Source organism: Xiphophorus hellerii, chromosome 5 (assembly GCF_003331165.1).
Source record: "Xiphophorus hellerii strain 12219 chromosome 5, Xiphophorus_hellerii-4.1, whole genome shotgun sequence".
Lineage (NCBI taxonomy): Eukaryota > Metazoa > Chordata > Actinopteri > Cyprinodontiformes > Poeciliidae > Xiphophorus > Xiphophorus hellerii.
Window position 1 is genome coordinate 15,588,080 of NC_045676.1, and position 24,086 is coordinate 15,612,165.

Sequence of the window (24,086 nt, forward strand, 5' to 3'; positions counted from 1 at the left end):
CATAGACCCACCTGTCCACAGCTATTGCAGTCATGGAGTAGATGCTTGCAAACACAGATGTCACTGGGAAGAAGTTTTGGAATTTACAGTAGGCATCCCCGAAGTACCAGTCTCCATGGGCAGCGTAGATAAAGTTTATCAAAGTGTTAAAAGCGGCCATCGACGCGTCCGAAAAGGCCAAGTTAAGCAGAAAGTAGTTGGTCACCGTCCGCATCCGCTTATGGGCGAGAATGATCCATATCACGATGAGGTTTCCAAACACGGCCACCGCCAGCACGGAGCTGTAAGCGACCGACCAGAGAGCGATGCGCCACGGCGGCTGCACGAACTGGTTGGTGTAATTCGATGTTACATTGGATCCGTTGTATGGCGTCCCCATCCTCCTCTGCTTTTATCCGAACTCAGTTAAGATCTAATCTATCAATATATGTTTTTTTTGTCCTTTAATCTATTTATTGAAGCGCAAAACTGGATTGGCAGAAGAGGATTTGCGCATAGGCGCCATTGCGCGCAAATTAAAGAGTCCCTATCTTCCTCGATGTCGGTCTGCAGTCGCTCTGGACAGCTCTCCAATCCGTGCGTAAACCAGTTGTGATCCGGTGCCTGTTGAATGTGGGTGTGAACTCACAGCCTCCTCCGTCCGCAGCAACAGGCGAAGTGACGCACAAGTGCACCGAACAGTGAAACAGATTGATCGATAGTTGTGTGGCTGCTGTTTCAAACTTCATGAATAACAAACAACATGAGCTGTCCGTCTCCGCAGTGTATAATCTGTCACGGAACACTGAGGTTTCTTTATCTCCAAAATGATGTTGTGACAGCAGCGTTCCAGATACAGGATATGAAGTGTGGCAGGAATACTTTTTTTTCTCTAACACACCTTTTGAACAGTTAATTGTGGTAGAAATCCTCTAATTTATTATCACAAAGTAAATTTACACCTTACACCTCGCTAAAGTCTTATTGATGTGAACCTTTTCACATAGTTACAGCCACAAACTAAACAATGAGTTCAGAGAAATTAACATACTTTTCAGAATCCTGGCACTTCTCTTTGAAATATCCTTTATTTATTCTTATGTAATATTCTAATTTTCTGAGACCTGAAATATGGATTCTCATTTTCTGTAATCCACAGTCTTCCAAATTAAGGTTTTGAAATATTTCATGCTTTGTGTAATGAATGTATACATCAGTTTCATTTTCTGAGAAATTGTTGAACTTTTTCTTGATAGTCTATTCTTTTGAGCTGTGCTTTTATGTAGGTAAGTAAAATCCATTTCAATCAGCCATGTTCAGAAGTCATCTAATTAGTAACTGGAGTCCATCTCAATGGAGTGCATAATTTCACCGAACACTGTTCAATCTATTATCCAGAAATGGAAAAAGTGTGACACAGGTGGAAGAATCTAACGCTGGCCAGAAGTCATAGTTGAAACAGCAAACATGTTGAAGGTTCTCTGATCAGATGAAACCAAAAGTCATCTAAAACAACATGTGTGGAGGAAAACTGTCATACTGAACAGACCATGTTAAATGTAAAACATGGTGGCAGAATCATGCTCTTTAGAAAAATTGGAAACCAGGTTCTACAATCATTTAATCAATCTTTGTGATATATTTTCATTTCATTCATGTCATTTATTTTCATAAAGTTAGGTGTAACACAAAGATTTAATGCTAAAGGAGACATTGAACCACGGGCCACACTAAACATGTCAAATTAAATTAACCGATGAGAACAAATTATAATCTTGATAATAAACTGTCAAAAGTGCTAGAAAATCATACAATTGTAGAAGCAGATAAACTGGAGTAGAATTGTTTATATCAAAGTACATTCATATGTCCAAATGGTCCAGTCAAAGTTAAAGACCAGAATTGAATTGAGATTTTGTTACTCTGTTGAGAATTATTGGTCACAGCTGTTCTCCAGCTGATCCACCTGAGCTAGTTTTCAAAAAGGAATGGGTAAACAATTTAATCTCTAAATGAAGAAAACTGGTAGAGACATAACTAAAAATATTTTCAGGTTTAATTGTAGTAAAGGGTGATGCTATAAAGTACTGATAAATGAAGACTTAAGACATACTGTATGTGACAGCCTTCAGGTACACATTTGTAAAAAACCTTGAAAAGCATGTAATTTCCCTTCAGTTTCATAATTATGCAATACCTTGACATGGTGTATCACACATAATTCCACAAAAATACTTCTATGGACATAAAGTGATAAAATATGAGCTAGTCCAAGGGGTTTAAAGACTTTTCAAGACACTGTATATATATGCAACTTGCAGTATCAATTTTAGTATGGAGCTGTCTTAAGACTACAACTGATGGTGGAGCAGGAGTGAAGTCTTTTCTGCCAGGGCAGCACACATAAACAAGCTGAAGTCCCCTACAGACACCAAACTGGTCACATTAGATAAAGGCTCTTCATCCGCCTACGTAGCAACCGGAATAAATAGTGTGGGTTACCAGCATTTCTTTCCAGGCTGAATAAATTCAATCAGTCAAGTAAAGCTTTTGACTGCAGCCCACAGGTGATTTTACTCTTTATAAGCCACATCAAGAAACATGCTTTCATTCAAAGGTGACTCGCAGTGAATGAGGATGTCAATGAAAGTTAATTTAAAGGTAAAAAGTAAAAATAATTTACTAATAATTTTGGAAGGTAATTTTTTACTCAAATCAAACATAAATTTTCAAAAGTATTTTAGGTAAAAGTTTAATTCTAACGTCATTACCTTTCTTATTTTGGTAAAAAATAAAATCCATCCATCCATCCCAGTTTTTTTTCTATAATACATTTGTTTATGAGAAAAATCCAAACTACTTTCATAGGTTTAGAATAATAATTTAATGTTACATTTTTCTTTTGACTGGTTGTAATAGCAAGATCCAAGTTGACAATCTACTTGAATCTGATTGTCAAGTTTTTTGCTCTCTTAAGCCACCTCAGGTTTTGCCCAAACTTGAAAAGGTTTTCTTCCTCCAAAGAGATGCAGGAACAACTCATCTCAGTGACATCTTTTATTTATCTTTTCTTTTCTTTAGATCAAGGGTCTCAAACTCCAGTCCTCGAGGGCCGCTGTCATGCAGTTTTTAGATGTGCCACAGGTACAAAACACTGGAATGAAATGGCTTAATTACCTCCTTGTGGAGATCAGTTCTCCAGAGCCTTGCTAATTACCTAATTATTCTATTCAGGTGTGGTGCAGCAGAGGCACATCTAAAAGTTGCAGGACTGCGGCCCTCGAGGACTGGAGTTTGAGACCCCTGATCTCATTGACAGCATATGAACAAACATGTGGTCACATGAGCAGTGGTTCACATGAGTAGTTCAGAGTAGTCAAAGAGTAGGTTGAAAACCCTTCAAATAGAAGAAATATTAATTACAAATAACAATGAGTTCATTTTAACTTTAAGTAATTTACTCATTACTCAAGTAATTATTTAATAATTTACTTGTAAGTTAACAGTGAATGAATAAAATAAACTATTCCAAACAGTGCAATTAATTTGTTTCCAAACACATGTAAAACATTGCATCAAACAAATCTATTTTGGTCTTCTGAATGCAAGTTGAATGATGTAAACTGAGAATAATGTCCATTCCTACCAGTGGTGTCTTTGAGGAAGCTTTCAGTTGAGGTTCTTTGTCTGAAGAGAGATCATTGTGAGCACAGGTGTGCCAAGTTACCTTATAGATTTGGCTGCTGAGCTTGAGAAGTGAAAGGGATGGGTGCGCTTGATTCTTCGTGAGGTGCATGCCAGTTGGGTGGAGATGGTAAACACATTCAAAAGTGTACCATTTGCTGTTTGAACTCGACACTGATAAAGAATTTGTTGAAGGAGCTAAATATTAATAATGGCCAGAAGGACCAACCTGAAAGACTTGGATTTCATCAACAAAATACCAATTATAATATGCAAGTGCAATTACTACAATTACAAGGAGGGATGATTGTTATTATGTCAACAAACATAGGGTGTACATGTTTTTGGCATACCTTTCTTTAACTGAATATAAACAAAATGTTGTTTTTTTTAAAATTGATTCCTACTTTGCATTGCTTTATCATCTGAGAGGTGCCAGTCTTATTTTTAACAGGCTTTTTGGTCAAAAATAGTTTTAAATATAAACCTGAATGTATCTGATATATTTATTTGTCTTTTTGCTGTTTAACTTGCCTCATTTCCACTCAGAAATACTGATTAAAAACTAGTCAGCCAAAAAGTTAGCAGATTGTTATACCAGTTTTATATTATTAAATTCTAACAGTTTTATTCACCAACTTTAACCTTAAATGGACTGCGTCTAACACAGACTTGTATTTCATGGGGTTATCATCAGCCAGAACATTTTACTTGTTTTGCAAAACCCAGTGCTGCAGGAACAGTACGCTTCTGTGGAAATTACCTCAGTAGAAAGCTACACAAATGATCCGGGCCATTAGAATTATACATTACATTTCCTTTCTGCAAGTTTAGTTTCTCTGTTTAAATCACACTTTGGAATTCCACCTACAGAATGTAACCAATTATGCTGGAGTAAAATGCAACTGCGGGAGGGCTCTGTTGCAGAAGCAAAATCTGTAATACCTATAATTTAAAGAATCACTGAAACACATCAGATGTCGGAATGAGAGACGCTGTATGAAAAAGGCAGATGTATATTCTGATCTAGCCTGCTTGAAAGAAATAGTATTAGTTGACGTAGATTCCAGATGAATTTCATAACAGAAACTTGTAACTTTGGGGTTTAATTGTTGGAATTTGTTAATGAAAATCACTGCTAGTCATAAACCAGTGCAGAGAATAAATATCACAAATAAGCAATTAGTCACACGTTTAGATGAAATGAATCCCTGCTATTTGTACGAAGTCTGGGACATGTGCTTGTGAACTGTTTGTGACAAGTTTATTATTTTTCTGAAATGTGAAATATGGATATATAATGAAAAAGTCCCTAATAGAAATACTGAGCCTTTATTTTCACTCCGCAGACTCAATTACTCCGATAAACAAAAACTAAATCACACATTTCTTCTGTTTTAACCCTCAAAGGTTTGCTAGAGAACATTAGTGAACAAACAGCATTATGAAAACCAAGGAATACAAAAGACAGATCATTTATAAAGGTGTGAAGAAGTTTAAAGCAGATTTAGGTCACAAAACAATATCCCAAACTGAACCTTTCATTCTCAAAATGTGGAAAGAATATGGAAAAACTCTAAATCTACCAAGCCATGACAGTCCATATAAACTGACAGACTGGAGATTGTGAGCATTAATCAGTAACTTCCTTTTGTCAAGAACTAATTTAATTGTTGGCTGCCACCTTAGCAGCTGGCCACTTAACAAACTCTACACTGTGCTATTTAAAGAACGCTTCTCAGCACTGACAATGCAGGAGCTCCTATGAATTGCCTTTTGCTTACTTATTAAGTTTGGCAACCTTCCTAATCATACAGTTAGCCACAGCACAATCATAGACAGCCCATCATTGTCTGTTCATGTAGCTATAACTCTGATAAGCTGAGATTGCCTCATCCTGTTTCCAGGCCCCTGCAAAGAGAGAATATATTAACAATCAGCATAATACGGCTTAAAAAGCAAATAGTGTATTACTGGTCTCTCACAGTCATTAGGCGCAGTTTTTATTGTTTCTGATACAATATTTGACAGTAGGAGTTCACCCTGGGTCACTGGGTTGATTCCCAGTCTGTCCGCCTCTGTCATTGTGTCCATGGGCAAGACACTTCCCACACTTTTCCTACTGGTGTTGGTCAGAAGGGCCAACGATGAGAATTGGCAGACTTGCTTCTGTCAGACTGACCCAGGGCAGCTGTTGCTACAATCTAGTAACTTATCATGATCAGTGTGTGAATGTGTGCATGAAAGGAAATGACTGGTTTCATTATAAAGCATCTTGGAGGGTCCAGAAAAGTGCTATATACTGTAAGTCTGATGACATAATAGGTAAATGTTCAATGTTCACAGGGGGGCAGAGAAAGAAGTGACAGATCAGACAAGAGGCTGGAGATAAACAAGGGAAGACGATACTGAACAAAATTGTCTGACAACGTGGAGAGCACAGGAGGAACAAAAACTGTAGCAAAAGAGTTAAGCGCAAAGATAACATTTGAGTCCATTTTGTCGAAATACCTGAGATTCTACAGACCTGTACCTCCTGCACCCTTTTTAATTAAAGAACTAATAGTAAGATAACATTTCAATGCAGTTAATGAGTAAGTATTCAGCTGTTTTGTTGTGTGTAAACCTTGATTGAAAAGGATCAGGAGATTGTAAAATCACAAAGAGGGGAACTTCATGTGCCATGGACCAGTAGGTCTCCATAGCGACAGGGCATTGAGAAAGTTGGTGCAGAGAATTTGGGGAAGTAGGTGTGCGTGCTCTAAGAGAAAACTTTTTCATGTTTTAAAATGAAATGCTATTTGCTTATTCTTCTCAATGAATAATCAAAGTTGATTACACTTTATTTGACGGGTTGTGAATAAGACTGTCATGACACCTGTCATGAACATGATATGACACCTGTCATGAACATGATATAACACCTTCATGTTCATGTCATGAACATGAGTAAGTCTTCATGAATATTTATGACTGTTGTCATAAAGGGTCATTCGGTAAATCATGACACTTTTGATACAAAGTTGACATTATTCAAAATGTCTTTGTTATGACAACTTGACAGTAAAGATTATGTAGCTTTATGTTATTAAAGCTAAAGTTTAATCAATAATACTTTTATAACAAATTTATGTCAGATCATGATTTCTTGGTTATTTTGTCAAGTTGTCATAACAAAGACATTTTGAATAAAGTCAACTTTTTTGTTTTTGATTTTTGTTTGGAGTAAATAAATAATCTACAAACAACTTCATCATCTTTTAAATTATCTAAATATATTGCAAAAGAATAACAAATAGTATAAAACCAATCATAAGTGTTGCAAAACAACAACAAAAAATTATTTTTAAAAGAAAATCCACCCTTTTTAATAGAAACAACAAAGTTAAATATTTGTTTGAGGCTTCCTGCCAAATCCTTGCCTGGCCATTGCTTTGCTAATGTGCACTGCTTGGAAAAGATATGATTCCCATAAGCTAATTCTAATTGAATAATTAGCTTCCAAGCCCCAGTTCAGAATGTGCCTTTGGCATTTCTCTCTGAGCACATTTCTTGCGAGACTATCAGAGCAGTAGATTTGACACTTCAGTCACATCCCTGTTGTCAGCTTTCGTCGGGTCTGCTTTAGTGCTCTGCCACAACTCGGGTCAGCGCTCAAGGCTATTTGCTTTGATTAACTAAAAATGCAACCAGGAATGGCAGTTTATTTGCTAAAGGAAGAATAATGGACCTCCATTATTTCCTAATTATTCGTTAACTGGTATAAAAAAGATATGCTTTTCTTGAAGAATATCAGATGTGAGCTTCATTTTGCAGTTGTTTAAGTGGGAATTTGTATAGGTTATAGTGACTATTGATCAACAGCAGACTGGCAGACAAAAATCAATGGGATGATGGCAGAGGACATAGTGGCACAGAACAATAATTTCAACACAAACTCTAAAGAAATTGCACAGACAAGAATTGAGCACACAATTGGCTTCCTGCAAACCGTGAAATAAATGCACTTAAAAGCATTTGCTTTAGGCCTTAATACTTGTTTTCTTTCAAGCATATTTTCTAGATGAATTGCAGTAACACAGTTGGTTTAAGCACTATTGATTTTTAAGGGGTCGTGTGAAGTGGATTTCAGATGACACATTTTGTTTAATAAAACTCCTATAGCATTTAATCTTGTTTAAAAGTTTAACTATCTTCTTTATATCATCACTACTTTTTATGAAAACTGAATCTTAAAGCTTGAACAGCTTGATGTGCTGTTTGTAAACCCACAGTGATTTAAACAAGCAGGTAGACTGGAAGTGGGAGTGGACAGGGAAGTGTTTTTAGATCAACACTAAGTTTTGTTTTATTTTCTAAAACATTTGCTTCAGTATCAGTGAAAGTGGGTGATAGTGGTTCAGGATAAGGCTTTATTAGTTAACTAAAATAAGATACAATTTAGAAGTCAGAGTTATTGTTTCTCTTTTTTTGTTAGGTTTCTCATTTCCTTTAAATTTGCCTTCTTGGGCACAACTTTTCTGTCACACTGCTTGTGTTAGAAACATCTCTGTGGTTTGGGGGCTTATTGTAAAACAAACCTCGTAGACTCAAGGATGTTAAAGTCTCAGTACTGAAACATAATAAGCTGATTTTTCACCATGACAAGAGTTGAGTAAACAAATGAAATGTGATTATTTTGAAGAAATCTTCAAATGTTTAGACTCCTGCAAATATCTAATTGAAGGAGATTTTCCCGATATGCTGCACAAAAACTGCTGCAATTGTGCCAGCTGAAGTATCTAACAGTAATCCTTTTGTGAGTGCCTCCTCTGTAATTACAACAGTGCTTGTATGAGTCACTTCAAAGATTGTGTACACACTGATAACAACTGCCTTAATGAGTATCTTGTTCAGGACTAAGCTAAATGGTTGCTTTCATTTTGTCAAAGCTATATAGTGTGTATCTCTCTCTCTGTGTGTGTATGTGTGAGATGGAGCCTTTATTGGTGAGAGACACAAAGAACAATTGATTACCTCCTTCTTATGCTTCACATGGATGTTGAAAGGTGTAAATACGTGTGCGCCCTTAACATTTTTTTTTAAATATGAGACTAATTCTATAGTTCTGAACAAGATGTAGAAAATATCTGCGTGTAGAGGATTTATAACTTTTGATTTTATAGTTATTTATTAAACCTTAGATGAGAAGGTTGGACGTTAACATGCATAAACATACAGTACATGCATGCATCAAGCAGCTCACACAATGAACTAGAGTAATTTGGTGTAAATTAAAAGTAACTAGAAAAGTTACATTTACAAAATATTACATTCATCAATCACATTGGTGGGTATACTTTGCTAAGATGAGGTTGGACCTCTTTTCAGATCCTTCTTTGTAACTGCAAAAATCATTGTAAATCACTGAATTTGACCAGACCTTCAATCATCAACAACCATGCTCCACTTAAACTCACCTGGATCCCATTATTCTCCATCGTGATGCTCAGTTTAAGTTTAATTAAAGTTTCTTCAGAAAATAAAGTGCTGGTGGGTTTTCATCTCCATGCCCTGCCATATTGTCTAAGGTTTTAAGCAGTTTTTGAAATTATTTTGCTGTAGAAAGGACCCGCCTACCTGATACAGAAAATGTTCACATTCCATATTACTACATCGGGAAAAGATAAAGTGCTTCTATGATAACCACAGTGTAAATGGGACACAATTATTTCTCTTTTCACTCCAAAACGTCAGCATTTTTGACTTTAAAAAATAATCAACTATAAGATTGATGCTGAATGTTTCAAATAAAATCTTTTTTATTTATTTATTTTTTTTAGTGTTAGTGTTGTGGTGCATTAGTCACACTCGCTGGTTGTGACCTGCCAGTACAAGCCATGTTCACAACAGTTCTCACATGAGCATCAGAGAATAATCACATAATTAGATGCAGACGTTGTCAACAGATTCCTATTTACACATGCATCAGAGAGCAGTGGACTTTCAGTGCATGAGACAAGCTCCCGCAGGTTTTCTGGACAGCTTATGAATAAGTGATTCCACAGGAGTTGTGTTGATGTACATTCATGTGGTGCATTTATGAATCGTGACAAAAATGTTGGAGAAAATGTAAATATAGCAATGTTCATGTCTGTATATTCTGGAAAATATCCTAGAGCTGATATATGTAAATCAGACCTTACCCATCATTAAATTGATAGAAAAACAACACAATTTAACCATTTGGTACCAACTTCTACTTAGAATAGATATGTAAGGTTTGTCTAATTTCCTGTTAATGGATGAGTGAGGATAATTTTTGTTTCAATGTTAATTTGTTAGGGAAAGTAATCGTTAATCATTCTTGGATTCGGTTTTAATTATGTATTCATGCTCTTGCCATACTCAATTAATTCCCTGTTGTTCATTACAATCTGTCCATATTAGTTAATTCCTCTGTGAAACCATTTAAGTTATTTCTTGTAGTCTCTTCTTTGCACATTGTGGTTCATTCTACTAGATAGCAGATAATAGTATCTGTGCTTATTTTTCACCTTCTGTCATAATTTCTGTTTTGTCTTTCTCCACAGCTGTTCCACGTTCCCTCTCATCTAAGCTCACCTAAATCCTACACCATTATATCTTTGCTATTTAATTAAGAAGACTGCTTATCTTCTGTAAGCCTTTGTATTTGGGCCCTTTAAGAACATCAGTATGACATTTTGGGCTTTAGTTCACTTAAACTTAAGGCATCTGCTAAATTATATAATTTCTTTGAATTATTCTGTGTTGATTTCTTAAACTTCTTTTTTTCCCAGCTGGTCTGAGTGGTAATAGTTGCTTCTGGTTTTCTCAAGGTGCTCTGTGTGCACCCATGTGTCACATACATGAGCAGAGTCTCAGCTGACAAATGTCATGCTGGAACATGCAGCTATATGCAATTATTGTTTGAAACATATTTCAAACGATAAATGACTCTTATGAGAAACAAAAAGTCTAATTTAAGGTGGAGAAATTAAAAATCTTCACTCCCGAAAGAAAGCTCTTATGCTAGAGGTGGTGCAGAATTAAACCAGCACATGTGGTTTTCATTTAGTCATAAAAACAAGAAGACACATCCTATTGCATCACTTGTAGCCGTCAACTGGGAACCAGTGGCTGCCAGACTGGAAGTAGTCATGGACGTTTGTGTCCACTTTAGCTGCCATCTTTTTCTACAGCTACCATAAAGCAGTCTCATGTTGTGTTTCTCTTAACACTGTCAACTACTACTGCCGTGCTGTATGTCCCCATCCAACACATTTAGCACAGATTTTTGTAGTTTGTGGTTTTATTTAGGTGAGAAAAGCTACCAGTTGCCATCAGAGCAGAAATGTGTTGAAGGAACATTTAAACATACCTAAACTTCAGTTCACTAGGATTTCTATGCAGGTACTGACTTTGACTTTTGTCTTTCAACACATTTTTGTGATATAAAAATGTCGGCTCTGAACTTAAGTGGTTTTTCCTAAGCAGTAAAGTGCTTTTGATAAAATGATCTGTCAAATAATTTAATGCAAATGCAGCCTTTTTGTCTCATTAAAATACAGTTTCACTCCCATCAAACACAGGTGGGTGTTTCTTACCTGCAACATTTGATGCATGAATCATATTCATCTGGTCCAACAGCACTTATACTCACAGCACTTATAAGGACGCCAGCTAGTGCTGCTGTGCTGCAAATAGCAGAAGGTCTTTCCAGACTCAGTGTACATGAAGTCTTTAGAAATTGACAAACAAATGACAACAAACGGAATAGTTGGACAAAATATAATACTGGACAATAACTAGTTTTATGGACATATCTGAGTTGATAATTTAGCAATCGTCTTTCCTTTATCCCTTCTGAGTTGGCCAGAAAGCCTGACAGGATGAATGACAGCAATCCTTTCAAAAATAGTCTTTCAGACACCAAATGTTTGTTTTATCTTTTACTCTTCTGTCTTATCGTCTTTTGCTTCTCCATCTTTTACTTCATCAGCTTTTGCTTCTCCTTCTCCACCGTTATCCTATTCTGTTTTTGTTACCTCACTTTTGTCTTCGTCTGTTCTTTCTTCTGCTTCTTCCATAACTTTTTCACCAGCTCTTTTCTCTTCTGTTTTTTCTTCTGTTTCCACCACGTCTTTTTCATCAACTCCTTTCTCCTCTTCTGCTTTTTCTTCTTTTTCCTCCACAACCTTTTCATCAGGTTCTTTTTCTGCTTCTTTCTCTTCAGCCTCTTTTTTCCCTTCATCTTCCTCTTCCTCTTCTTCTTCCACCTCCTCTCCACTCAGGCGCTCCAGATCTGTAATCCGCTGTCTCAGGGCTTTGCCAGTATTTTTGTAATTTCCCAAAATCTTCTTAAGCTTCACCTGCATCAGCTCCATTGTGCTGTACAGTTTGGTGACTTTCTCCTCCAGCTCCTTAACTTCAGGCTTAATGTTGGCGGGGTCCAAGTCTATGAGACCATCTTTCATCAGGATCTGCCGGCCTTTCTCCTCTAGCATGGCTTTGGCATCTGGATATTCGATCAGTGACTCCATCAGGTCATCTTTGGAAAGACAAAAGAGGTCAGAGTAGCCAATGCTTCTAATGTTAGCAGTCCGCCTGTTGCCTGCTTTACTGCCTTTAATATTAAGGATACTAATTTCACCAAAATAGCTACCACTTCCCAGCACTACAAATTGTGTAACTCCATCATCGGCAACAACTGCTAGTTTTCCATCTTTTATGATATACATCTCACGACCAATGTCACCCTTTTTGCAAATGTAGTCTCCAGGACTAAAGACCTGCGGACAAAGTTTGAGCACGAGTTGGATCAGGAGGCCTGCCTCACAGTCCGCAAAAATCCGAACTTTCTTCAAGGTGTCCATGTGAACTTGGATGGCTATTTCCGCTCGTAGCTTGTCAGGAAGATATCTCAGCACCTCCCTCTCATCCTGTGCCTTGCCGTTATTCCACAGGTAGTCAAACCACTTAATAACTCTAAGCTCAAGTTCTTTGCTGACTTTTCGAACCTATGAATTGAAAAAACAGTATATTGTTAATATCCCTTCAGGTAATTCTATAATTGAAGCTTCTCATTCAGACTTCAGTATGATATTCACCTGCATGTATTGTTTGATGTTGTCGATACGGGCCTGGAACTGGGCCTGTGCAGCATTCATATTGGAAATCATGGTGGCAATGTTTCCCACAATGGTAGCAAAGATCAAGACTCCAACTAAGAAGTCGACCACATGAAAGAGAAACTCTGAGTCAAGAGCAGGTGGTGGAGTTTCACCAATGGTGGTCAGAGTCAGTGTGGACCAATAAAGGCTGAATGCATATTTTCTCATAGGCTGCCCAAACTCAGGCTCCTCTGGATCATCGAGAGCTGGGTAGACCCAGTCATCAGCACCAAAACCAATCGACTTGGAGAATGAAAAGTAGAAGCATGCATTCCAGTGGATGATAATGAGAATGTACATGATTAGGTTTGCAATGCGGAAGATGTTTGGATAATTGGTTTTAGTCTCCGTCCTTGTGAAGAACTCCATCATTCGGCCAATTCTCAGCAGCTTGTTGATACGGATCTCGGGGTAGTGAAGGCCAAAGACAAAATAAAGTAAGTCTGTTGGCAGCATGGAGAGAACATCAAGACGAAACTGGAAGCTCTTAACGTAGTTATCTCGAAGCAACTTCTTATCTTTCACCATCAGGCCTTGCTCAAGATACCCTGCAAAGAAGGAGATGCAATACAGAAGCAGGGTCAGTTTTAATTGTAAAGTTTATGTATACCAAATATATATTTTGGTTACAAATAGTGCAAATGAGCTTCTCTTGTTTTACAGCACAGTAGTTGAGTTTGCAACTAGCACTGCGTAGTGCCGACCTCAGGTATAAGCAGTTTGTGTCCAGGATACATGAAGACAGTACTGTATTCCCTTCTTTATCCATCTGCCGTCTGTACCAGATTAATTGTGTTCATCTTCACCCGGGGCATAAGCCTATTCTAATAGTCAACGGGTGAGACTCGGGATAAACTCTGGACAGCTTGACAGTTCAAGACAATACCAAGACAGGAGCTTCTTTTATAGAAGACTCCAAATCGGGACTTGGGTGGCTTCTCCCTGTGTGTGTTTTCTAAATAGAACAAGGCAACAAGGAGTTGAAGTTAACCTGCAAGCAATGTGCCCCACCTCCTATCCATTGACTACTGGAGAAAGGCATCAGCCCCACAGCCACCGTAGAAAGCAAAGCAAGTATAGACAGTGGATGGATGAACAATGAAGGAAGAGGGTGCCTTTATACTCAACATAGAACACATTATCTTTATTATTTTAAATCTGACATTTAAACATTTTTTGACAAACTCTTTTTTTCTAATTTGGGGATTTTTTTGGTACATGAGAAAACTCAAGTTTGTTTTCACCTGTTCTGGTTCTGACGAACATATCCGCCAGGTAAATTAGATCAGAGCTGCAGTCCAACAAAACCCAGTAGAGAATGTAGTCCTGTTGCAGCTCCTCAAAGCATGCCCTGTTGGAAAATAGTAATAAACTGTTTATCCCCTTAACATCTAACAGAATAGAAATTGTGACATTCTTGACTGCTCTAAATTGTAGCTAAATCTAGAATTTGAGAAAGAACCTTGAAATGACTTGGCCTCATTTCATGCAAAAGTTAGATAGTGCCATTGAATAAACACGTGACAAGAAAGGACAATGTAGCAATGAATTAGCTAATTAGCTAATTTACCTGGCTATAATCATCGTCCAATTATACATGACTGGCATTGCAATGATGAAAAGCCAGTTGTAATACAAATTCCCTGCAGGATTGATGACGAATATTTCCTTGAGCCTGTGAACAAGCAGAAGAAATCATCCACCTGAACGAACATAGCAATTATTTCCAGATATTCTTCCAAATTATGAACCTACTTGTCTTTGTCCTTTTCCTTTGCTTTTTCCTTTTCTTTCTCCTTTTCTCTCTCTTTCTCCTTTTCTTTCTCTTTCTCCTTTTCTTTCTCTTTTTCTCTTTCCTGTTCCTTTTCTTTTGCTTCTTTTTCTTCCTTCTCCTTTTTCTTTTTTCTGCAAGATTCAGTGAAATGGGCAAAGACCATAAGATTTCCTCAAATGCTTGTGACATTTCTCAAGACTTTCTAATGTAAAATAATTACTCTTTCTTCTCCTTCTTGTCTTTTTTCTCCTTTTTCTTTTTCTTTTTTTCCCTGGTGAAAAAAAAAGTCATTTAACAACTGAGTCCACATGGCAAATCAAAGAAAAGTGAAGAGCTCAGACATATTTTCAGAACTTCAAACTGTACCTACTCTTCATTGTTGTTGTTATTCATGTTGGCTAGACAATTTGATTGAGGTGCACTTCTGAAAGAAACACAGCATGTTACACATAAAGTTAATTGATGGGAAAATCTGTTGTCTTGTTTCATTCTTATGATTTGCGCATTTGACTCAACAAAGGTCTGCCTTTGAGTGGTAAAGTATTTGAAGTATGACTTACAGGTCATCCTCACTTTGCTCTTCACTGTCTGTGGTAAGTTTGCAAGCTGTGTGACCTGACATTGCATTGGTGGACATGGTTATTACAGCAAATGTTTGATCTGCCCTGCAAAGATCAAAGAAAAGACAGACATTGATTAATGATGACTTAATTCAAACTTATCATGTTAATACTGGCTAATGAACTTTTGAATGTTAGAGTATGAAAAGCCTCACAGTTGTTCTACATGCCTTGAAACCAAAGCAGGGTGAAAATGTAACACTACCCAAAAAGTGTTGGATTTGAGATTACGTACTCAAGATGAAGGGATCCAAAATGGTATGCTTTACATTTATGCCAGTGGCGGAGGAAAGAACAAATTAAACAGCTACAAATTCTTAAAGGAAAACTAAGGGAGATCTGGAGCTTTTTCAAGAGGAAGATGAGAGACAACACCTGACCAAACAATGCAAATCTGGCATTGTTTGGCAGCTCTGCAAACAACGATCAAAGCAACCTGGACCTCCATTACATCTCAGCAGGACCACAGTCGGATCACCTCCATGCCACACTGCTCATTCATAAAATTCATAAAAGGAGTCTCAACCTAGTTTTGAGTGCATAGAAGAAAATATGCTTTTTAGAAACCCGATGTACATTAAGATTTGCAGTTGTAACATAACAAAATGTGAAAATCCTCCAAAGCCTTTAATTTAATTCCCTTTTAAAGCATTGCACTTCAAAGGAGCACTATCTGAAATACAGTCAAACAATGGGAATACCAAGCAGGAGTTTGAAGAAAAATGATATAATCGCACCACATTGATAATTTTTTTTACATAACCCTGTAATTATGAATTCATGTGTTTGGAAATCAGGTTACCAAAATAAAGCATTCTTCTTTCCTGGAAGCATTGACTGACAGGTTTTCAGATTTTTCTAAAAGTAATTTAAATCACAGAGACTTATCAGTCAAAAGTTTCTCTGTTTCTTGTTTTGCTGTTGGATTTTTAATAGCACATTTATTAAGCAGCACAAAACAGCAGGAAGGGTTTCCTTCACAAACTTATGCAGCAGAGAACTTTAAATTACAAGATTACATCTATACTCATAAATAACACCCAAAACAAAACAGAGAATTTGCATGTTTATTGTTTTGCCTGTATCATTTTACTCTTTTTCCAAAGTTTGTGATGATAAATTGGTCGTGATTCTGACCATGCATGACTATCTTCAATATTTCAGTAAAATCTTGTCTGACTCAATTTTGTGTTGGGCCACAAAAAATAACATTAAACAAAACAGAAAAGACAAATCATTAATATTGTACCAGTGCAGTGTAGATTCATAGTACTAAAATGTTTCATTTAATGTAGTCCATAATAATTTAGCATGTAGTCAAATATAGCTGATCTTACCTTTTCCAGTCCTTAATTTATTAAGTCCATTTCCTTTAATCCTTTTGTAACTTCCTTTTAACGCTAAATAAAAAAGATATGTCATGTAATAATACTATTATTAGTGTCAAGACATAGATAAAAATTGATACCTCTGAGTTTGAAAGTCTGAATGAGTGTCAATGAGTCTGAGTGACCCTCACAAGGATTTGGGGATTAGAGTTAGCTGAGAAAAGGAAAGACACCATCTTAGTTTGTTCACTTGTCAGTCAAGCTTTGAGAAAATGAAGTTAGATGATTGGATGACTCCTAAACCGTTTCTGTGTCAGTCAAATTCTCATTTTTATAATTTGCAAATATCAGTAATGCTCCTGCCATTTGTGAAATAGCATAGGATTTAGTCTTGCAGTGAGCTCATACACAGACACACACACACACACACACACACCCCTGCTGCTTCATCAGCATTCTCAGACATATCCTGTCCTGATCCTATTAGACCTGCACCAGCAGAACAGATTTCAGATCAGATAGATCTGCCCCCTTTAAATGCATAAGAAAGGTGGAGTAAAGTTGAAGCTGACCTCTGGCAGCACAGAAAGTTGGGCGTACATGGTGGCCTTCCTGTGGTAGAGTGGCTCACCCTGTTGGCAAGCCTGATTCTTGCAGCTTATTCCCAGTAAATATTGTATTTAAATCAAAAAACTGAAGTGCTTATTTGAACTTTATTTCTCTTCCAGTTTAACACAGAAAGAGATTTTAGGTTTGCAAATGATCATAGACAAAGGAGGTCAAATTTATTTCCATTTTTCTCTTTGACAGTTGTCAGAAAGGAAAGTGGGTCATAAGAGAAGGAAAAAAAACATGTGACAAAGGTTGACAGGTCGGGACTGGATCCTGTGATGGTTTCCTTGTTATTGGAGACCAAACTAATTTAAATTTCCTCTGCTGGTTTTTCCTAAAATCAGACATTCTCTCCGTAGCGACAACATCTGACAAAAGATTTTTTTTTTTAAATAAAATTCATTTTTAATTTTTTTTCCATTTCTTCAGCATTTTTTTGTGCAACGTAAGAAGGGTGTGACTATTTATTCCCAAATCTACTTTTGTGATGTCCCCAAGAAGGAAAAGTACAGAACACCCTTGATAGTGTACTTTGGGCATTTTGACAAGTCTTTACATACTTTTGACCAAAAACCATAAATGGAAGGACAGTGCCAGACAGCCTGACTCTCCAAACTGCATCTCCCATGTAGTTTGTGGATCTGTTGGTAAGTGGGAATCTCATTTGGAACATTTTTTATCCCGTGTAAAGTGTGTAATGAAGGGTTATGTATTGTATCAGCTGAGGCTCGGCATTTCTAGTCACTGAAGTGCATCGAAGCACAGAGTCTAACTGCTTTTCATGCCTTGTAAATTTCACAGTCTTGTGCCTCCAATCCTCTCCAGACTGTGGTCATGTTTGCTGCTTGTGTAACTTTTTATACCGCACTTTTTCTCCTCATGGAACTTACAATAATTTGCCTTATGAAGGCACTTCATGACTAGCCAGCTTTATCAATGATCTATTTGATCTTCTACATAAATGCCGTCAGTATCAGTTTCACAGTTGCCAAGTTAGCAGTCTCTAAAATCATTATTTAGCCTAAAATGTCAGTATTTAAAATCCTTTTTATTGCCTTCACCATCAAAATAACAAAAAAAATGCTTGAAAGATATTACGCTGTGTAATAAATTTATATAAAAGCTTTTGAAATAGAAATAATGATATCAATTAACCATAGTCATGTGGTGACACAGAAATATTACGTTTTATTAGGATTTGTCTTGTAAGAGATGGAGGAGTGTACAGATTCTCCCTCATATGAATAAAAATCACCCAAAATAAAACATTGAGGAGCCCCACCTGGGATTTTATTTTTATTCCAAATCAAAATGGTCAGACACAATTGTACTCAGTCTGAAAATATAGCATTATGACTCAGATAAAAAGTTTACATGGCAACATGTGTTCAGCAAGAATATTTGTTTTAATTTGTAACAATAAAATGTGGATACAGAAAAAAAACAAAACTTTTTCTGACATTTTGTCACTCACTCAGTGGACACAACTGAAAAATTGCAAACCAATTAACATTTTTTTGAGGAAAGAAATGTAAAAAGGGGATAAAAGAAAAATAATCCACATCAAGATTTTGGCGTAGATGTGGACAAGCAACATCTTTACTTATTCTTTTGTCATGGCTTCTTCCAATGTTCATCCAAGAAGCCTACAACTAAGTAAGCTAAGGGTGTTTCAAGCTCCAATTTTCTGTAAACACACAATACACCTTCGCAGACAAGGGAGAGGTGGATAATTACAGTGTTGCAAGGACCTCAGCAGCTGCTGTGGCTGCAGGAACATCAACAACATCAACGTCAGTAGCGACAGGGCCGGCCACATCGACAGGCACCTCAGCAGCTGTGTCCACAGGAACAATGTCAACAGGGGGCACGGCAACAACAACACCATCAACTGGTGCAACATCTGGAGGGATGTCAACCACTTCAGGTTCAGCAGCTGCTGCGGGGTCTGCTGCCGGGGCTGCTGTGGTGTCAGCAGGTGCGGTGTCCACCACAGTCGGCTCAACCTCCGCTACCTCCGTCTCTTCAGCTTCCTCCTCTTCGTCAGAGTTCAGAGGAGCAGCAGGAGCACCGGGCACTGCAATTCTAGGAGCGGGGTTCCCATCCTAACAGAAAAAACAAACAAACAAAAAAAAAAACTGTGTGAAGGCCACACCATATTTCAGAAATACGGTGTGGAATACTTAATGAGCAAAGGAAAATTAATGCAAAAGGTAATGTTCAAAAATGTTGGGATGTGCATGAGAAGTTTAAATTATTCTAAATGAAGTTGGCACACATTAAGTCTGGTAAAGTGCACACAAAAATGCATTTACTCCTAGAAGTTTTTAAACTTGGTTATATATGAACATACTGAATTGTTTAGCTATTTAAGTTTGAGGATGTTTATATTGACTCACTGTCCCACTTTGTGGCTAAGTGGAGAAAAACACATTATAAGCTACACCTATGATTTGTCTCCATTGAAAGTACAAACTGTCAACTGACAAACACATGAAAGTAAAGTCAGCAAAATGTTGAACACAGTCACTGTTGCAACTCGCTTAAAAACACAAAATATTTGGCTTAAAGTTTAGTCTAGAACCGCACCTCGGTTTCCTCGTCTGAGACGTCCTCTGCAGGGGCGGGAGCCAGCTGGGCTTGAAAAGCAACCACCTGAAATAGATGTTGTTTTCTCTCTTCAAATGGAAAGTCTTGGCATATAAATGTCCTAATGCTGTCGTCATACTTACCTCAGGCGCAACAGCTGAATTAGCCTTTCCAAAAAAAAAATCAAAAACCTTTTTGTTTATTAATTATTAGCTTATTATCTGTTAGTTTATGCAACGTTTTCATATGATTTAACTTACAGGAGCATCAGCAGCTCGAAGGAAGGGATTTGCAAGCCCCTGAAAAAAACAAAAAAAGCAGATTCGCACTTGAAGTTGATGCTTAATGCCACATTATCTAAACAAATTAACAAACCACTGATATTTATTTGTATAGGATGTCAAAAGGCCCCCCTTCTTCCCCCACCTGCTGCTGGTATAGCCTGTACATCTCCATCAACCTCAGGGCCTCATTAGCGTGTGCTGCAGCCTGCTGGAAATTTAGAAAAATACCAGACATCTCCAGACATGAGCTACAACAAAGCCAATTATTCCTCCCTCTCAGACACCCATCATGCTGTTTAGCTGACGACAAACCAAAGCAATCAGATCCAAATCGGAACTGAAAAGGAGGAGAGGAATCCTCTTACCTCACTACTCTCACTGCCTGGTGCCTGCAGGGAAGTGAAGAAACATTAATTAGTCTGGAAGAACAACAGTTTTTAAGCGTTAAATAAGTATATATCAAACAGTGAGACTGGCGAGACTTACAGGGGCAGCAAAGGTGGAGACCAGAAGGCACAGCAAGATTAAAACCTGCTTCATTGTGATGGCTGGTAAAGAAAAATGTAGAAAAGAATATAGAACATTTCCTGTTTCATTTACTTTAAATGAAAACAATGGAACCATTGCATATGTTTAAGAAATAGCTTGATAGAAGATCATTTGCACTATAATTCAGAACTGCAAAAGTATGTCAACAGTGAGCTCTGTGATAAAAATTCAACTCACCTTTTTTTTCCTTGGAACTGCAAAAACGTTAACACGTGCCTCCTCAGAGAGGGAATGAAGTCTACTTTATGCCTCCCATGGATGCCCTTTATATCCTCTAATAGCCAATCACATCCACTAAAGCATGCATAGCTATGTGTTTGAAGATTCTTACATGTCAAAACTTTAAAAAAATGGTATGTGGGGCTGAGGCCCTTGTTATTGTTAATTACATGCTGTGCAGGCTTGCTTAGCAAACATACTCTTCTTTATTGCCCTAAGACCAAATATGGAGAAAGTAGAAAGAGGGGGATGCCATATAGAAAACAGGGGCATTACAGACTGACTGAGAAATACAAACTGAAGTTAACTTTCTTTATAATGTTCATCTAAAGCACTGAGATAACATAATGTTCTTTACAAGACAGAGAAAAGAACTCAAAATGTGAAAGTAAACAAAACCAGGTGAATGAGATGAAATGAATAAGATGTTTAAAATCGGTTTTAAACTTGCAATGAGCCATTCATAAAATAAACTACAACAGAGGAAATAATTAAAGGTAAAAAAAATATTCAAAAGATAAATAAAAGCATGTAAAATTAGAATATATAAACAAAAAACTTTTAGTACTAAAGAGAAATGCAAAACTTGCGCTTCTAACCTAACAGTTATGAAACTAAAGTTTCTTGTAGTTTCATAAATATCAAAATGATATATGTCAACATCTACTTGAAGGATGTTTCAGATTAAGATCTAAAAGATAAGTTTTAGTCAAATAGAATGTAGTTCTGACATTTTTAATTGTAGAATTGGAATGCATAGTAATTCTACACAGTCTAAGAATAAAATCAAAAAGCCAATGTGAAGCTATTTGAGTGGACTGTAATTAACTCGGGTTAGGCTGAATTCAGATGTCTAATAGACAACTGGGGACTTTTTGTCTTCAAGACAGCCTTACAAGCTTATGTCCTTTTACGCTTTCACAAGCTATCTATGGAAAAGGAATGTCCTCATCATAACAATTTATGGATTTGATGAGAGAGTTTCCTTTAATTGCTGCGCAGACATCTCCCATCCACCTTGATGGAGCTTGAGAAGAACTGCAAAGAAGAATGGCTGAAACTCCCTAAAGAGAGGTGAGATAAGCTTGTGGCATCATATTCAAAAAGACAAGATTGTAATTGCTGCCAAAGGTTTAAAAAGTTTTAAGGAAAGGCTGTGAAAATGTGGGATCTTTTGGTTTTCTAATGTCTTTTATTTCTATTATCATTTCTGTAAAGAAAGAGATTAATTCGATGCAATTTGGAATAACAAAATGTAGTGAAAAACGTAGCATTATGAATACTTTCTGGATGCACTGTGACTATTTAATATATAAACTAAATAGTTATTCATCCAGATGGCTATGCAATAGAGTACAACTTTATGAATAGATCATTGCCTCAGTACAAACAAATCTAGAGCTGTCTTTGATGTACTCAAGATTTATTTTTTCGTTAGGATGTTCTAGTCAATGTTATCAAACGTATCCATAAGACAGAATCTGAACAATTACCACATTTTCACAGGCAGTAGGGCTATAATTAAATGTTGCTAACTTTATGTCACACAAATTGCGGCACATGAACAATATTTAAAAAGAAATCTGGCTGGACTGTGGAAACTGGTGTGTCATCAGGTTAACTGTTTACAAGCCCTTAAAAATCATGAGACATGTCTGGTTATGCCCAAACCTTAATTAAAACCAGTGCCAGCCTTTGTAGTGAAATGAATAAAATACTCTTAGAAACAAATCCCAAAATAGTAAGCCAAGCATAAAATGCAAAACTATTGGTTCTTGTATTTAGTGGAAGTTAAAGTATTTATAATCCACTGGTCAAAGGGCTGGTCTCTTGAAGTGACATCCAATGATAATCCATGTATTTCCGGGTTTTTAAATGAAAACGTTTGTTTAGCAGAAACAGTCAACATCTGAGGAGTTTGTTTTTCCCTGTAGTTAAAGAAACCTTTGTGGTTTAGAAAAAATAATAGCTTTGGAGGTCTTCATATTTATTTTTCTTTTCTTTTTTGTTTCAGATCAGATACTCTAAGATTTACTGTGTAATCTGTCAAACTTCATTCCAGACAGTCATGACTGAAATCTGCTGAGATAATGAGTTCCTCTGATAGATAACAATCACTTCATTAGTTCTTCAAAGCCCTTCTGTTCCTGTGACGCCACACTGAGATTATTTTGTGAGTTTAATGAGGTGAAGAAGACATTGTTGTCTGTTCAAACAGGAATATTTGTAATTCACCATCCTAATTAAACTCTGCTTTGCGCCACAGAGGGGCAATAGCATGCAATTCTCATTATTAGCATGCAATTCTCATTATTTGTCTTTTTTGATGCATGTTCTCAGAAAGAGATTTGTCGTTTAGGATGGTAAGTGAAGTGGGACATCAAATTATCATAATAAAATTACATTGTATATCCTTATGTGTAAAACGGCTCTCAAGCTAATATTTTTTTTAATTTTTTGTTCATTGTTTCTATAATTTTGAACAATATTTCTCAGTGTCACAGTTGAAATAATGTAAATATATATGTTTAACAGGAATATGCTACCTGTTTGATTGTTGGGGGTGTGTAAGGGAGAGATCTGGGGTAGGGGGCTGGATTAGCCATTTTTCCACTCTGCTTTAATTTTTTTTTATTGTTTAATTCAATAACGTTACTTAATGTTTCAATAACATTCCCTAAAAAGAAGAGGAACCACTTTGGGTAAATATTAAAATGCTTCAAATGAGCTTTTAACACTTCCGCTCTCCCTGCTGACAGATGTTAATGATGTTCCAGGAAAGAAAACATGTAAAGAAGAGACTGAGTAGTGTGAGTGGATGGCGCCTGTCTCTTTTGTTGGTGCGTTTTAAGAGGAAAGCTTTAAAGCCATGTTGCAACAGGCTTTTGTCCCCAGGGGGGCAGTTATTTGATGGATTTTTCCCTCGGTGGTGTTACGTTTTTATAACAGTAAAATTTCACTGTGGGGAAATCTGCTAAACCACTGAAACTGTTTGTATTAAGTGTGATATCCTGCAGCACACAAGATGTCAAATATGCTTTTGCTGTGTTGCGTACACCATGTTTAGAATAGTTTTAGTCTTTCAAAAGCATGTTGATATTTTGACTTGATAAATTTCCTTTGTTTTCCCATCATAAATTTGACTTGTTTTCTGTTTATTCAATAAATTCCAATAAACATTTTTGGTGAGAATCATTTTTGGCAACAGATTTTTTGTTTTCAAACCTCTAAATAGAAAAAAGTGAATAAGAATGACACTTTTTTAAGTAAGTATT

General features: G+C 36.8%; 3 protein-coding genes and 1 long non-coding RNA gene across 5 annotated transcripts in view; all 4 read right to left on the bottom strand.

The window, feature by feature from the left end:
• Positions 1 to 681, bottom strand: part of tacr3a (tachykinin receptor 3a) — a 36,499-nt gene extending 35,818 nt beyond the window's left edge. Inside the window, exon 1 of the mRNA XM_032564195.1 lies at positions 12 to 681. Coding sequence (XP_032420086.1) covers positions 12 to 379 — 368 coding nt within the window. The 5' untranslated portion in view covers positions 380 to 681. The remainder of the gene's footprint in view (positions 1 to 11) is intronic.
• Positions 682 to 11,438: 10,757 nt separating this feature from the next.
• Positions 11,439 to 14,773, bottom strand: cnga1a (cyclic nucleotide gated channel subunit alpha 1a). The gene is made up of 5 exons (XM_032564297.1): positions 14,592 to 14,773; positions 14,407 to 14,511; positions 14,081 to 14,187; positions 12,774 to 13,384; positions 11,439 to 12,683 (listed from the first exon to the last, which is right to left on the bottom strand). The coding sequence occupies exons 1-5, from the start codon at positions 14,771 to 14,773 to the stop codon at positions 11,694 to 11,696; spliced, it is 1,995 nt and encodes a 664-aa protein (XP_032420188.1). The 3' UTR covers positions 11,439 to 11,693.
• A 206-nt stretch (positions 14,774 to 14,979) lies between these two features.
• LOC116719516 (uncharacterized) lies at positions 14,980 to 16,742 on the bottom strand. Its single transcript, XR_004339199.1, has 3 exons — positions 16,568 to 16,742; positions 15,171 to 15,275; positions 14,980 to 15,034 (listed from the first exon to the last, which is right to left on the bottom strand). It is a non-coding gene; the product is annotated as an uncharacterized LOC116719516 (long non-coding RNA).
• Positions 16,743 to 18,333: 1,591 nt separating this feature from the next.
• enam (enamelin) lies at positions 18,334 to 20,838 on the bottom strand. Of its 2 annotated transcripts, none has more exons than XM_032561900.1 (8): positions 20,771 to 20,838; positions 20,530 to 20,593; positions 20,409 to 20,432; positions 20,186 to 20,248; positions 20,020 to 20,058; positions 19,903 to 19,926; positions 19,760 to 19,825; positions 18,334 to 19,275 (listed from the first exon to the last, which is right to left on the bottom strand). In XM_032561900.1, exons 2-8 carry the CDS (start codon positions 20,581 to 20,583, stop codon positions 18,904 to 18,906), a joined length of 642 nt encoding a protein of 213 aa, XP_032417791.1. In that variant the 5' UTR covers positions 20,584 to 20,593; positions 20,771 to 20,838; the 3' UTR covers positions 18,334 to 18,903. The 2 variants fall into 2 exon arrangements, with proteins under 2 accessions (XP_032417791.1, XP_032417790.1); XM_032561899.1 differs by having other exon boundaries at positions 20,186 to 20,251; positions 20,771 to 20,837.
• Between the last annotated feature and the right edge of the window lie 3,248 nt (positions 20,839 to 24,086).